Source organism: Salvia hispanica, chromosome 1 (genome assembly GCF_029641045.1).
Source record: "Salvia hispanica isolate PSC_SH4W2 chromosome 1, Shi_PSC_v1, whole genome shotgun sequence".
Lineage (NCBI taxonomy): Eukaryota > Viridiplantae > Streptophyta > Magnoliopsida > Lamiales > Lamiaceae > Salvia > Salvia hispanica.
In genome coordinates this window covers 44,224,952-44,242,089 of record NC_142692.1, presented here as the reverse complement: position 1 = coordinate 44,242,089, position 17,138 = coordinate 44,224,952, and the positions used below count along the sequence as shown (strand labels likewise).

The 17,138-nt window shown below is 38.5% G+C and overlaps 1 protein-coding gene across 1 annotated transcript; it reads left to right on the top strand.

Moving 5' to 3' along the window:
* Positions 1–8,121: 8,121 nt before the first annotated feature.
* On the top strand, positions 8,122–10,889 carry LOC148933893 (gallate 1-beta-glucosyltransferase-like). The gene is made up of 2 exons (XM_089063348.1): positions 8,122–9,149; positions 10,174–10,889. The coding sequence occupies exons 1-2, from the start codon at positions 8,151–8,153 to the stop codon at positions 10,723–10,725; spliced, it is 1,551 nt and encodes a 516-aa protein (XP_088919474.1). The 5' UTR covers positions 8,122–8,150; the 3' UTR covers positions 10,726–10,889.
* Positions 10,890–17,138: the final 6,249 nt, after the last annotated feature.

Here is a 17,138-nt window from a genome sequence, read left to right as displayed (position 1 = left end):
TTCGAGAACGTCGAAGGTTTGATCACCATATCAATCCGAGAAGTTAGTTATCCGGCCTCGTTACGGAGAACGTCTGTAACACTATGTTAAATAAATAGATACTCCCTCCGTCCCAGATAAATCGTCCCAGTTTTCCATTTCGGTCCGTCCCACATAATTTGTCCCACTTCACTTTTACCATTTTTGGTAGTGGACCTCATATTCTACTAACTCATTCCTACTCACATTTTATTATAAAACTAATATATAAAGGTAGGACCCACATTCCACTAACTTTTTCAACCCACTTTTCATTACAATTCTTAAAACCCGTGCCCGGTCAAAGTGACCCGAATTATCCGGGACGGAGGGAGTAAAAAATAAGAGAGAAAATAAAATAGAGAGAATAAAGTAAGAAAGGGAAAAAAGTTGCTCCCTCTGTCCCCCAAATATTGTCCCACGTTGACCCGACACGGGTTTTAAGAAATATAACGAAAAGTGAGTTGAAAAAGTTAGTGGAATGCGTCCTATTTTTATTTATTAGTTTTATAATAAAATGTGAGTAGGAATGAGTTAGTGGAATATGGGGTCCACTACCAAAAATGGTAAAAAGTAAAATGAGACAAATTTTGTAGGACGGGCGGAAATAGAAAAATGAGACAAACTTTCAGGTAGGGGTGGGAATTCGGTCGCTTCGGTTCCGACCAAACCGATTAGTCGGTTAACCAACTCCCATTTTTTCCAAAATCCAAAACCGAAACCGAACCCTTTGTCGGTTCGGTTCCTCAAGGAACTGATCTGTTCGGTCTTCGATCCCAACGAAGGAACCGAACTCAAGTGCAATATAATACATTAAATAATAAGTCATGGAATCAAAAGGACAAAAGCCATGATTCCATTCCATCATCAAACCAAAATTCCAACAAAGTTTACAAAACTAAGTCCAAAATCAATATAAACCAACATCATTCATCAAACTAATTTTTATTTTTCTGAAACAATAATAATAAAAATAAAATAAATATATAAAAATTAAATATTTAGAAAATAACGATTATTCGGTTCTAACCTTTCGGTTCTCGGTTAGAACCGGAACCGGGATTAGCTTAAACTTAATAACCGGAACCGAACCTTAACCTTATTTTTTCGGTTCTCGGTTAACCGAGAACCGTTTCCCCAGGCCTACTTTTAGGGACGAGGGAGTACATAATTGACTCAACTATGAGGGAACTTTCTGAAATGAAAAAATGACTCAACTACGAGGGAACGGATGGAGTATATTTTAATACTACAAAATTAATTAAATAAAAAAAATTAAAAAAAAAATTAAAATATTATTAGTAAAAAATGAGGTGATTCTATTAGTAAAATTATTGATATTCAACACGTGAAATATTGTTAAAATAAATAATTATATTTATTTAAATTATGAAGGTGGTCAATTCTGGCCAGTTTTAAGAGATTAAAGACGAAATTAAATCACAAAATTTTCCTTTTTTAATTGTTCCATCCGTGTACCAAAATGCGTCAATTAGTGATGCTCAAAACGATATTGATCGTTTCATCATAAATAAGTGTTTATTTATTTATTTTGTTTCTACCCGGTCCTTTTTTATTATAATAAACCAACGTCATTTTGAGCCTCATCAATTGACATAGTACTGCACAAGGATAGGATGAGATAATTGAAAACAAATTAAAATTTTGTGATTGAATATTTTATTTTCAAACATTATAAGACTGGGTAGAACTTGATCAAGTTTCATAATGACTGTTTTTCTTTATCAAAATACTTGAAGTTTGCCAATGGAAGTCAAGATAATAGGTATTGAAAATACCAATTCCAACCTAAAAGGATGCCCCATTGTCAATGTAGCAAAGTTAACCTTCTTAATTAACATCTGACTTTCTCAACAAATCGTTTATGATTCTTCTTCCCCTTCTTAATATCTTTGTTTTTGGAAGGCGAATTACTTTGTTCGAAACCAACTTCTTCATACCTTCAAAGCAAACATGACAATAGCTAGATGTGTGATACCTTAAAACACAGGTGTGTATTATCTGTAATTTTCTTAAGTTTATATAATTCCACATGAACTCGATCGGGCTTGCAAATTTAAATTAGAAAATAAGAAAGATTTTGATAAGAGCTAGAAATATGGGCTAAGCTATCATAATATTAATATGGTAATAGATGTGAATTGAGCTAGCCCAAATATTCCAAAGTTTTATAATGAAAGATATTAAAAGTAGCTCCTTATAAATATGTTTCGAACGGTCATGTTAAAAATATTTGTATTCATCAATCATCTATCCACAAGTAACAGTAATTCTATATCATTAAATCTTAAAATGATCGAATAAAGATTAAATCTCACATATTTCAATAAATAATAAACAAAATATCAACAAAGAACAAAATAGTCAATCTGTATAATATAATGAATTTCATGATTTATTTATATCAATATAGTGTATTACAAATATCAATATAATGATATGAGAATTTCAACACAAGGATCTGAAAATATCAACACAGTTTTATTAATATTGTACATACAATAAACTTTTTGATGCATTTATTGATATAAAATATACAACGAAAAATGAAATAAAAATTATAAACTTTCACCATCCGATCATCGTTAGAACATATGCAATTAAGATCTCGTTATAATCCTCATAAAATTACCTTTAATATGATATATTGTTTACGAAAAAATAATTTAAATCGAGAGAGTTACGTATATTTAAAGTTTTAAAATGTTTGAAGATAGAGAAAGTAGTTTGTTTTAACTACCATGTAATAAGAATTGATACTAATATCATTTAAATTTATTTACTAATTATTTAAATTTAAAATATAATCTACTGTGCATTATTTCAACCACTATATCTCTTAATCTAATGGCTAAGAATTGATTTTAATTTGGGATTGATCATTAATTAGGAATTTGTCACAACCTATTTCCAAATATTTATACTAGATGTGACTAATTTTCTACTATAATTATTATGATTGAGTTGAAATTTATATAATATCGAAAAAGGGGTTAATTTGCCAAAAAGATAATATTTTATTTCTTGAATCAGTGTGCCAATAGAGAAGATAGCATTGTTTATTTCTTAAAGCCCGCATCAAACTCAAATGTGAGTTTTATTCACAGACAGTGTGTTGTGACAATTTTCCACTTGTGCCGAAGGTAGAGCTGCCCAAGGTTTATTGAACCGGCGGTTAAAATCGAAACCGTAACTGCCGGTTACGGTTCCGAACCGAAACCGCGAGAAATATTCCGAACCGAAACCGTGAATTTTAGACCCGTGGTTCGGTTCAGGTTCCAAATTTTTTGAACCGAAACCGCGACCGAACCGTCGGTTCCGAACGGTTCCGAACCGCCGGTTAACCGGCGGTTTCACGGTTCCAACATGAATTAATATTGATTTGATTTCTACCAAAATTAAGAAGGGAACATGGTTTATATTTGAACTTTTAAATGTGAATATTAGACTTGTGTGAATATTTATAGTTGTTTCTGTATATCATATTACTTTTCTCTCTCGCAATTATAATTTAATTACATATAGGAATAACTATTCATTGGAATGGATTCAAAATGACTAAAATCATTCAAAATAACTAATCACATTTTAATACATTTTGATAGTTATTCCACATCTATTTTGCTAAAAATTGAAAAGGGGTGCTTTGTTGCAATAATGCACAAAATGTCGCAGAAACCAAAATGAGATCATAATTTGTAATTATCAAAAGTAGCATTAATGTTGCACTATTTTCGTATATAAAAGCATTATATATGCAATCTCGCCGTTTTTTAAGTATGATTATGTAGTATTCAAAATATGAATATACATTCTTCAAAATTGATTGGTTCATTGGCATTGTTGATCATACATGATTTAGTTTTAGTTCATAAAGATCAATTAAATTCAATTAATTTAGTTAATGCAATCTCACCATTTTTTTTACGTATGATTATGTAGTTTTCAAAATATGAATATGCATTCTTTAAAATTGATAGGTTCATTGGTTGGTGGTGGGTGATGGTTGCACTCTTCAAAAATGATTGCACAAAACACTATTTTTTTAATTTTATTTATTTATTATTTAAATGCTGATTTTAAATTCAAACTGGATCTCATTTCCCTCCATTTTTATCTATAAATACTCCCCTCTATTCCCACTTACATTCACCCCATTCTTGTTCAAGAATTTCTCTCTTCAATCTCTCAATTCTCTCTATTTGCCTCATATTTCTCATTTGTTTCTATTTAAACTATCTATTTTCTTGTTTCAATTTATTTTATAATTTCAAACTACATGGCAAAAAAAAAAAAGGAAAATAAACCGCGAAACCGAACCTAAACCGCTACGAACCGTCCAAAAACCGACGGTTTGGAACCGAAACCGAAACCGCCGGTTTTCGAACCGAAACCGAAACCGTGAAATAGCCTCACGGTTCGGTTCCGGTTCCATATTTTCCAAAACCGGAACCGGCGGTTCCGAACCGAAACCGCCGGTTCATGAACCGTGGGCAGGTCTAGCCGAAGGTAGTTAAAAATATGAAACTGTCTTCTCTTCTACGACTAGAGGTAAAACTGAATCTCATATTTTCATAGACTATACATATCCCTAGTCTCGGCCTTGCAAATTCCAGCCAAGCAACTAGTGGATGGGGGTGGTGGGCAATAGGGGGCAACCACATCCTCATGTCCGTCCGGAGAGTCTAAATATCCTTTAGGATCGAGCTGGATATAGCAAAATAGCCACCTTAGTAGAAAAATATGAATTTTCAATAATTTATTTTAGTGGTTGTTTTGTTGGTCCCAAACCAATAAATATTTTACGAATACCTATTTTAATTACTTTACACATATTATTTTATTAAAAATATTTTTTAATTTGTTGGTTGTGTTTTTTTATCTACATCTAGAGTTGCCTCGAACTCTGTGTTACAGACGTGCTCCGTAACGAGGCCGATTAATTAACTTCTCGGGGTGATAAGGTGATCGAGCCTTCGACATGCTCGAAGGAAAGCTCACGATTTGATGTTTTACGGACGTTCTCCATTGGACAGCAAATAAGGAACGAAAATTGTACTTGTTGCTCAAGACAAGTTTCAAGGAAAATAATATATTCATTGAATCATTAATTAAAGTGATAACAATCTCTCCTACTTATAATACTCTAATACTACTACTACCCCAACTTATTGACCAAGAAAATAATACTCTCTCCATCCCACATAATTTGTGATACTTTGACCAGGCACGGGTTTTAAGAAACCTATTGGAAAGTGAGTTGAAAAAGTTAGTGGAACGTGGGTCCATCTTTTAAAGTATTACATTTTATTATTTATAATAAAACGTGAGTAGGAACGAGTTAGTGAAATATGGGGTCCACTACCAAAAATGGTAAAAGTGAAGTGTGTCAAATTATGTGGGACGACCCAAAATGGAATACTAGGTCAAATTACGTGGGACGGAGGGAGTATATGGAAAGATATGGTGAATAAAGGAAAACTAAATAATTGGAAGATCATAAAAGATATGATCGTATCAACTCTCCCACAGTTGAAATCCATCTTGTCCTCAAGGTGGAAACTACGACACGACGAAGAGTCCCTCCAGGATCAAATGCACAAGACTGCCCTCTCTGTTTCAATATTTTCATCGTATTGCTGATTGTGGTCTTCTTCGTAACCAATTTTTTAGTCGTGCCTCTAATCTCATTCTCAAATGACCCTTTCCTATCTTCCATTTTCCCTTCAAGGTCGTGCTTTTGAATCTCAAATGCAGTCTTGCCCTCTTCCACAAGGCATAAAATCTCCATCATCTTGATTTGGCTTTGCCTCTTCTTAGGAAGCATACTTAAATCTTTTTCTTTTGTCTCTAAAAAGGATCCAAGAGCTTTAGGTCTTATCTCTTTCTTGATCAGCTTCTGAAAAGTGTTGTTGACCTCTTCTTCTCTTTTGGCATTAGAGTCATTCTCTTTCTCTATCTTTTTTGATTCCCCACATTTTTAAGTACAATCAACTTCTCTTCCCTCTTCTCTTCACTATCGTGCAAATCTTTCTCCAACTCCTTTTTCCTCGAGCTTGAGACATCACCTTGCAGTTGACGAGTAGAGGTCGATAATGGAGCATTCACGGATAGTGCAAGGGTTGACACGGTGTCGGGGCGGCGTAGGGCGGCAACTCAATAGTAGATGATGTACTTGAGTGCAATACCAGAAGATCAGATCGTAGCGGTGGCGGCGGTGCAGCAGCAACGAGGGGTGGCGCTACTGAGCAACGGTGACTTGGCGGTGGCTGCTGGTCGAGCACGAGCTGTGGCGGTGGCTTTTGGTCCAGCACGAGCTGCGGTTGTGGCGGTGTATAAGAGCTTGGGAACGTGAAGTGTTGGTTCCGCCTCTGGGACTGCTGGCAGTCTCGCTGCCGGCCAATATACACGTCGGGTGGGGATCGTGGCTGTTCATAAGGGGGCACACCGTATAGCTGATCATGGGTCGGGATTCCCCGCGATTGCCGCTGGCCGGGAAGGTCCCAGTAAGTAGACCTGCGGGACTGCACAAGCAATAGATGTTGAGACGGTGTAGGCGTGTATTGTGGTGGTGGCTCCGGCAATGGAGGAGCGCGAATCTCTTCAACACGGCGACCATGTGTTCGGGATGGCGGCTCCCAGCAGGTTGGACGACTGCGAATCTCTCTGCGGAAATCGTAGCACGCCTGATGTGCATACGTCGCTTTTGACATAGACAAGTTTGTCACACACCGTTCGATTTTGTCACAACGTGATTCCAACCTGGAGATAGCGGCATCCAATTGATCAAACAGTTCTTCATAACTCCCCAATCTGGTGTAGTTGTGCGACATGATGACGCTGAACGGCGGCGGTGAAGCTTGACAGTGGGAGCTGATCGAAGCAGGTACTATGACTGATTTGTTTTTTTTTTTTTTTGGAATATAGATGAACGAAGATGGTGGATGAGTACGGAATGAAAACACATGTTACAGACGTGCTCCGTAACGAGGCCGGTTAACTAACTTCTCGGGGTGATAAGGTGATTGAACCTTCGACGTGCTCGAAGGAAAGCTCACGATTTGATGTTTCAAGGACGTTCTCCGTTGGACAGCAAATAAGGAACGAAAATTGTCCTTGTTGCTCAACACAAGTTTTAAGGAAAATAATATATTCATTGAATCATTGATTAAAGTGATAGCAATCTCTCTTATTTATAATACTCTAATACTACTACTATCCTAACTTATTGATCAAGAAAATAATACTACCTCCGTCCACCAAAATTTGTCTCATTTTTCCATTTCCGTCCGTCCCCCAAAATTTTTCCCATTTCACTTTTACAATTTTTGGTAGTGGATCTCATATTCCACTAACTCATTGCTACTCACATTTTATTATAAAACTAATATATAAAAGTAGAACCCACTTTTTCAACTCACTTTTTCAACGCATTTTCCATTACATTTCTTAAAACTCGTGTCGGGTCAAAGTGGGACAAATTTTGGTGGACGGAGGTAGTATTTCTTAAAACCCGTGCCGGATCAGAGTGGGACAAATTTTGGTGGACGGAGATAGAATATGGAAATATATACTCACTCCGTTTCTTCATAGTTGAGTCATTTTACCATTTCGGGAAGTTTCTTCATAGTTGAGTCGTTTACTTATATGGTAACTTTTTCCCCGACTTTACTCTCTCTTACTTTATTCACTTTATACTCTATTCTCTCTACTTTTTCCCCTCTCTTACTTTTTTTATCTATTTATTTAACATATTCAACATTCATTTCTATAACTCTGTGCCGAAAAGTTCCGCCTCAAGTATGAAGAAACGGAGGGAGTAGTAAAGAAAGGAAAACTAAATAATTTGAAGATCATAAAAGATATGATCGTATCACTCTGGCAGCTCCACCAAATGGTTCAAACTTTGCTAACATAAGGCAGCGAGTCATCGTCACCCTCCATCGCACCAGACTCCACGACTTTGAGTTTCGTTCCTTGGATTTAGTTCACTGGCAGAACTTATCCCTAGACATGTCTTATTCCTAATTATTCCGATGTGTATTGCAGCATTGAATAGGATGCTTGGACCATTTTAAATTTCTTCATAATGATTCCTCTATTCTCTCTCCATGTTGAATCAAACAAGCACTTATTACTCAATCAATAACAAGAATAAAACAAAAGAAAAAAGAAGAAGAAGAAGAAAACCGACAATAGATATGGCAGGAAACAGCGGGAAAAACATCCATGCATTCATGGTCTCCTTCCCGGGACAAGGCCACGTCAACCCCCTCCTCCGCCTCGGCCGCCGCCTCGCCGCCTTAGGCGCCCTCGTCACCTTCTGCGCCCCCGAAGCCGTCGGCGCCAGCATCCGCAAGGCCAACAGCATCACCGACGACGGCCGCCCCACCCCCTGTGGCCGCGGCGCCGTCCGCTTCCAGTTCTTCGACGACGGCTGGGACTTCAACAGTCCCAACCGCGACGACCTCAGCGCCTACCTCGCCCAGATCGAGGCAGCCGGGAGGGAGAAGCTCCCGCAACTGATCCATAAAGAGGCCGAAGCAGGCCGTCCCGTCTCGTGCCTCATCAACAACCCATTCATCCCGTGGGTGTCCGACGTGGCAGAGAGCCTCTCCATCCCCAACGCTGTCCTCTGGACTCAGTCGTGCGCGTGCTTCTCCGCCTACTACCACTACCACAACCGCCTCGTGCCTTTCCCGACCGCGGAGGAGCCGGAGATGGACGTGCAGCTCCCGCGCGTGCCGCTGCTCAGGCACGACGAGTTTCCTGACTACTTGCACCCGCGGAGTCCGCACGTTTTTCTGCGGGACGCCGTCTTGGGGCAGTTTCGTAATTTGACGATACCCTTCTGCGTATTGATGGATACTTTTGAAGAGTTGGAAGGTGAGATCATTGAATACATGTCTCGAATTATCGGCCGTCCCATCAGAACTCTGGGCCCGCTGTTTAAGGACCTAGAATCAGAATCGGAATCGGAATTGGAAAAGGAATCTAAGGTGTTGCGCGCGGACTTCTTTAAGGCGGAGGATTGCATCGAGTGGCTCGATTCGAAGGCGCCGCGGTCGGTGGTCTACATATCGTTCGGGAGCATCGTGCACCTGAAGCAGGTAGATTTTTTATACTATTAGGAATTCGAGTATTTTTATACGTATCACTATTTTGGCGAGATTGATTGATTTAGTCGGCCCTAGCTCGCTCTTCCTCCTTGGCCGATCGATCCAAGTTATGGTCGTGTTTTGGCCATTTTTCGTTTTTGAGTCATTTCTTTTTGTGTTAAGAGTACGATTATTGCCTGTTGTGTGCGCTCGTTTTTGAGTTTGTGGGAAACAAACATGGTTGTGTGTGCTCGTTTTTGAGTTTTTGGGAAACAAACATGGTTTTGTGTGGTTTTTTCATCGAATGTTTGGTCGGATTTTTGTTGGTGTTGTAGTAATTGATATGTTATCCAGATTGTTTTGGCTGTGGTATTGATTTTGATTGGTGGAAATTTGCTTGTAGAAATTCGGAGGATAGGAATGTAAATTTAATTTTTCGTAGATGTAGAAATTATTAATAATACTATATGAGACTACTTTTCGTAGATGTAAAAATTACTACTACCTCCGTCCACCAAAATTTGTCTCACTTTGACCCGGCACGGGTTTTAATAAATGTAATGGAAAGTGAGATGAAAAAGTTAGTGGATTGCGGGTCCTACTTTTATATATTAGTTTTATAATAAAATGTGAGTATGAATGAGTTAGTGGAAGATGTGGTCCACTACCAAAAATAGTAAAAGTGAAATGGGACAAATTTTGAGAGACGAACGAAAATGGGAAAATGTGAAAAATTTTGGTGGACGAAGATAGTACTATATATAAAAACCAATTTGAATTTAATTTTGTGATTGTATCTAGAGAACCACTGTTAGTTAATCTCTCAAATCCTATTTTATTATCCTATTTGTCATATTAAAAATAATTTTTTTTTTCAACTCATTAAAGATAGAATGTTTTATTAAATGAGAATAACATTATCGCTAATTTTATATTCTTTTATTTTTTTTTACTAACAATACTATACGAAAAATAAATGTTTCATATTTAATGGCAATATTATCTTGTCAAATAAATAAAAAATATTGCTTTACAGGAGCAGGTGGACGAGATAGCAAATGGGCTAGCAGAGTCGGAGATGGCGTTTCTGTGGGTGGTGAGGCCGCCGCCGCGGGAGAAGAATTGGAAGCCGCATGTTCTACCAGACGGCTTTTTGGACAAGGTGGGGGATAGGGGGAGGATCTTGCAGTGGAGCCCACAGGAGGAGGTGCTGGCCCACCCCTCCACGGCTTGCTTCATGACGCACTGTGGATGGAACTCGACTATGGAGGCGTTAGCAAGTGGGGTGCCGGTTGTGGCGTTCCCGCAGTGGGGGGATCAAGTGACCAATGCCAAGTTTATGGTTGATGTTTTCAAGGTCGGGGTGAGGATGTGTAGAGGGGAGGCGGAGGGGAGGGTGGTTCCCCGGGATGAGGTGGCGAGGGTGCTGGAGGCGGTGGTCCGTGGGCCCCGTGCGGAGGAGATTAGGGCAAATGCGCTTAAGTGGAAGAAGGCAGCGGAGGCGGCAGTGGCGGAGGGAGGCTCCTCTTATATGAATATGCAGTGTTTTGTTGAGGAGGTTGCACGCTTTGATTTGGTGCCAAATTAAAATGAAAGGTAAATACTAGTACTATGTTGGAACTTGGAAGTGTTGGAATATTAAATAAAATCAGCATTCGGGATGATAATTAACCAACGAGAACGGTTACATATCTTAAATCTTGTCTCACGTCGATTTGGTGATATTTTAAATATCTTCAATCTTGTCCTCCAGCAACTTTGTGATGGTCTTATTTCATCTATATAAGAGTAGATAACATTTCCCTTTACGCGGCCTTTTAAGAGGGTGAATGGCTCATTTTTAATCACAACCACAACTGATAATGATAAATATTTTCTGACAGACATATATAATACATTGATTGATAATGTTTCTAAGACTACGATCTAAACAACTCTACGTAGTCGTCGATAATAACATTTTGGAAAAAACTGCAATTTTATTATTTGGTTTTTTTTTATTAAAATAACTTGGAGTAAGGAGATCTGACATAAAATGATTGAAAACGTGAAATGAAAAATATCATTTCAGGTACTCAAACTATATCTAATACTCAAGTGAGATAGAGAAAATATTATATCCAGTACCTAGATATGAAAGTCCAAAAATACCATGCATGCCTTGGGGGCATTTTTGGTGTAAAATTGTAATGAATAGTGAAAAAATACTATAAATGTGATTGCACCTTAGTTCATGGACTACTCACGATATTTTAAAGTTCAGGCACTGTTTACATGCAAGACGCATAATTCAGGGACCATTTGCATAATTCACATTTTTTTTTTAATCACTTTTCATTTTCTTTAAATTATTGTGGGTGCATGATATTTAGCACAATCTAGCACGGCACATGATCCTTGCCCACAAACTAAGAGATTAAAAACAACTTGAATGCCACAAACTAAGACATTAAAAACAACTTGAATACTTTCTGTTAGAATAATGTGACCACGTCAACATCCTATTTAAATCCTGTCAGCACCTGTCAAGACCAATCAATTAAGGGATAATTGTAGTTAATTTTATAATTTGAAATTTGAAATAAAAACTACTTTCTCCGTTCTATAAATATAAATATAAGGACACTTTCACTGTACTTAGTATGTTTTGTTGAGGAGGTGGATGGATTAAAATCTAAGATTCTGACCATTCTATAATCCTTAGAGTCTTTGAGTATACATATTGTTTTAGATAATTATTGACTAGTGGAATTACAATTGATAACAGAATTAAACCTAGTTTTAGATAATTATTGACTAGTGGAAGTACAAATCTACAATAGACATCACCGTCGTTTGTTGCGTTAGCCGGTCGGTACAACACTTAACCGACGACCAAAGGCGCCAATAAAGTATTTCTAAAGATGCGAACAAGGGATAATATTCTTACCAACAACGATTTCAATGGCTTCATATCGTTTGTGATCTTGAGTAACAACAAATTATCAAAGTGTACCAACGTAAAAGTTAGCAGACCCACATTTTGATAGTGGATGTTATTTTCATTGAAAAAAAAAAAGTTGGAGTTAGGAAATCTACGTTGTTGAGAAACTAGGGATTATACATTAAAGAGGAAGTTATGATTCTAACGAGCTAAATATAACGTCATTAGATCAATAGACTAGGTTGTTTGGCTACGGTCATTTTATAGATTGATTACTGTTGAATATATGTGGACTATTATTGCTTGGGCCTGATTTAATTTATGTCTGGGCCTTTATCCATTCTTTGGACTTGTTAGTTGGAAATCACAGCTGCAGCATATTGTGGCCTTGTCTACTACTGAGTCAGAATATATTGCTATCACTGAGGCAATGAAAGAAGCTGTTTGGTTAAAGGGAGTTCTCTCTGAACTTAAGTTTGTGAATGAAACTCCTACTGTGTTTTCTGATTCTCAATCTGCTATTCAGTTGTGTAAAAACCCTGTTTTTCGTGATAGGACAAAACATATTGATGTGAGATTTCATTACATTAGAGATATTGTTGAAAAAGGTGAAATTTTTCTTCAAAAGGTGCACACTGACAAAAACCCTGCTGATATGGGGACTAAATGCTTGCCTGTTGATAAATTGCTCACTTGCATTAGGATTTTGCATTTTGATTGTGGTTAGCATGTGCATGTCCCGGGGGTAAGTCCTAGGTGACTCTGTGAGCCTTGGCTCTTTGAGATCACTAGGCATGAAAGACCTACAAGACTAGTTGATTTACCAGTAGGTGATCTTCTTGTAATCTTGTTAGGCAATGCTTTGGTTATTTCCTTGACTAATGAGCATTAATGCTCTCTGGTGTCACGATCTAACCTTGTGGGCTATGATGAAAATGCCTAAGCCTTTAGCCCATGATTGGTTTCCTAGAATAAGAGTCCAAGGTGGAGTATGTTGAATATATGTGGACTATTATTGCTTGGGCCTGATTTAATTTGTGTCTGGGCCTTTATCCATTCTTTGGACTTGACCCAGAAGCCCAGCTGCTTCTCCCTCTCACACCAGATGCTGCCACGTGTCTCTTCACTTGGATTGTGCTCTTCAGCCGTTGGATTAAGGGTTTGTGATGTGTGTTTGCTTATGCGTGAGAATAGCCGGTTTGTCTTCTCTCATTATTCGATACACTCTCTCTCTCTCTACTCTCTGAGACTCTCAATCTTCTCTCTACTCTCCGATTGCCTTTCCGGTTGATTTCTAGAGATGATTCACCATTCTTGTGTGAATACTTGATCCCTGAGTCGTTTGGAAGGCAACTGCTTCGGTTGTTTGTAGTGTGAGAACTAGGGTTTCTGTTCTGAGGTGGTTCCAGTGACCTAATCCGGTGTGAAGGGGCGGTTCGGTGAAGGTTGTGACGGTGTGAGGGTAGACTCCAGTCGTTTCATCGTTGCTCCCTTGGATTTGGTTCTAGTTGAATAGATCTGGGCTATGTTGGCGGGCTCTGAGCCATATTATGTGATCTATTCAGTTGTCTCTTTGTTATACTGTGTTGATTGTTGTTTAGATCCGCAAGGATCTTGTGTTGTTATACTAACAATCTTCTTGAGTGTGTAGGTGTATCAAGATGTCATGATTACTCAGAACCCTAGCTAGAACTAGTTACTGTAATTGTAATAGTTGTGAGGGATTCTCCTTTGTAATCTGTAAACATATCAGCCGCGTGGGTGAGAGTTTGGCTGAGCTCTCTTGTACAAGAACAAAGAGGTCTTGGTAATTAGTGAATCCGACCCTAATCTGATCCCTACAGTGGTATCAGAGCCACGGGGGGATTAGGGCGGCACGCCAAGTCGCATAAGGAGGTGGGCAAGTGGAATCCTCCTTCGAGTGAGGGTTCGCTCTGGTAAATTGGCTTTATCTCCTGGCTTCTTTACTTTTTCTGTTTAGTGCCACTATAGGCTTGGGATCTTGTTTTCTGGTAGATAGTCTCTGGCAAAGACTTAGGTCTTTCTGTGCTTTCTGTGTTGCTTCCGCTGGTTCCCGTGCTCTGTGATCTTGTGATCTCATTTTACTTGACCACCAAGCACCTATACTGCCCAAGTGACCCCCTGCGCCCTCCACAAGTGAGTGATTGCGAGCTGGGATAGCCTTGGCCAGTGTTGCTCGTGACAGTCAAGGATTTGAGGTCCTTTCTGTTGTGTGAAAGCTTAGTACCTGTTCTTGTGTTTGCTGGTGGATGTCTGTGTGCTCTCAGGTGTGTAAGTTTGTGTGTTTTAGCCTTGCCTCCTGTGTTCTTGCAAAACTTGTTGTAAAAATGTCTCAGCCTGTTGGTGTGGTTCCTTATAATAGAAAAAATGATTTTGCTATTTGGAAACAGAAAATGAAATGTGTTCTAATTCAACAAAAAGTTTTCAAGGTTGTTGATGGTTCCTTACCTGAGGATACTGCTCAGGATAAGAAAGATGAAATGAATGAGTTGGCTAGGGCCACTATTGTGCTAAATTTGTCTGATTCTGTGATTAGAAAAGTTGACCATGTTGAATCTGCTTCTGAAATGTGGAAATTACTTGATACTTTGTTCACTGAAACCTCTATGTCCTCAAGGATGTATTTGCTTGAAAAATTGTTTAAGTTTAAGCTTGATCTTACTAAGGACATAGATGATAATGTTGATAGGTTTCAGAAGCTTGGTCAGGATATTAAAAGATCTGGTGACACCACAATAGAGCTTATACTAGTATTGCCCTAATGAATGCCATTCCTGACTCTTATAGTGATGTTAAAGCTGCCATTAAGTATGGCAGAGACTCTGCTCCTCTGGATTTAATTGTTAGCTCCCTAAAATCTAAGGAACTTGAACTTAGGGAAAGAGCTGCTGATAAGAATGCCTATAACAAAGTCCTTAATGTTAGAGGTAGGTCCAAAACTAGAGGGGGAAATGAATCAGGAAGTGGCTCTAACTCAGGTAATAATGGCAAGAAAAAATATAGATCTAGGTCCAGAAGTAAGGATCCTAAGACCTATAGGAAGTGTTTTAACTGTGGGGATGTTGGGCACTATAAAAAGGAATGCACTAAACCTAAAAAAGAATAAATTCCAGAATAATAATTCCCAGGTTGAACCTCTTGTTAATGTGGCTACATATGATAACATGAATGATTCTGTGTTCATGGTGCATGATCTGCCTCTTGTGAATGTTTCCCCTGCTTACCCCTTTACTACTAATGATTGGTTATGTGACTCTGGGTGTACTTATCATGTGAGTCCTTTCAAGGAAGTGTTTTCTGAGCTAAAACCTGTAACTAAAACCTTTGTGTCAATGGCTAATGACAAGAAATGTGAAATTCTTGGTATTGGCACTGTGTGTTTGAAGTTTGAAAATGGTTATGTGCTTAACTTGAAGGATGTGAGATATGTTCCAGATCTATGTTATAACCTTATGTCTTGTACTGCTCTTGAAAATGAGGGTTTGGGGGGAAAGTGGGGAGAAGGCTGCATGAAAATCTGCAAAGGGTCTATGTGTCTGTTCAAAGCTAACAAAAAGTGTGGTTTATATGTCTGTACTGTTGTGCCTCTTTCATGTGAAAAAGCTTATGCCAATGTTGTTAAAAATGATAGAACCATGTTGTGGCACAATAGGCTTGGTCACATGAGTGCTAAAGGTCTGAGTATTCTGAAAAAGCATGCCATCATGTCTGATAATGATGTCCAAAGTGAGTTGCCCTTTTGTGATTCTTGTCTGTTGGGTAAACAGCATAGGGTTTCATTCCCTACTACTCCTGCACCTGCTAATGCGAGTAAATGCATTCTGGAATACTTGCATATGGATGTTTGGGGTCCAGCTTCTGTGTCTTCTCATTCTGGTTGTGTATATTTCTTATCTGTGATTGATGATTTTTCAAGAAAAGTTTGGTGTTTTTTGATGAGACACAAGTCTGATGTTTTTGAAAAGCTTAAAACTTGGAAAATCTTGATAGAAACTCAAACTGGTAAAGAAATTAAGACTATTAGAACTGATAATGGTCTGGAGTTCTGCAATAATCAGATGGATGACTTATGTGATGGTTTTGGAATTAAAAGACATAAAACTGTGCCATATACTCCCCAGCAAAATGGGGTTGCTGAAAGAATGAACAGGACTCTTCTTGAAAAAGTGAGATGCATGCTATCTAAGTCTGGTTTGTCTAAAAAATTTTGGGGTGAGGCTTTATTAACTGCTACTTATTTGGTGAATAGGTCTCCTTCTGTGCCTTTGATTGGTCAGTGTCCTGAATATGTGTTCTATAGAAAACCTCTTCATTTTTCTCACCTAAAGGTCTTTGGCTGCTCTGCTTTTGTGCATCACAAGTCTGATAAACTTGAGCCTAGGTCTAGGAAAGGTGTTTTCCTAGGGTACCCTGAGGGTGTTAAAGGTTATAGGGTCTGGCTTAGGGATGAACCTGGGTTTAAGGTCATCATAAGCAGAGATGTAGTCTTCAATGAAGATGAATTCCCCTGCTTAAGATTGGCAAGTACCCCAGATCCCATAGATGTGGACAATGAGCCTCTGAGTGAGGTGGAGTCCACAGACTCACTCACTGCTGTGGAGCCTCTCAATGATGCTTCAAGTGAGGTGGAGCAGTCCTTCTGGAACACCTATCCAGCCTATATGCCTGATGAGACACCTAATGAAGGACACCCAAATGGTGTTCAAAATGATGTGAATGCTCAAAATGTTTGTGACAACCTGTTTGATATGCATGATAGTCCTGCTAGAAATTTTCCTCCTGCCCCTGTTCAAAATGTGATTAATAGCCCTGCTGGTATTCAGAATGCCATTGAAGTTCCTAACTTACAGGATTATGTGCTTGCTAGAGATAGAGCTAGAAGAACTAATGTTAAGAAACCTGTTAAGTTTGATGGCTTTGTTGGTTTAGTTGCTCTTATAAACTTAGCTTTCAATGTTCATGAGTCAGATGGGGATGAACCCCAAACTTACAAGCAAGCTACTAAATCTAAATTTTGGAGTCAGTGGCATAAAGCCATGGTGGAGGAAATGCACTCT

Coding starts and splice junctions, on each gene's coding strand:
- LOC148933893 (XM_089063348.1), top strand. CDS start 8,151: ATGTTGAATCAAACAAGCACTTATTACTCAATCAATAACAAGAATAAA. Junction 9,150..10,173: donor GCATCGTGCACCTGAAGCAG/GTAGATTTTTTA, acceptor ATTGCTTTACAG/GAGCAGGTGGACGAGATAGC.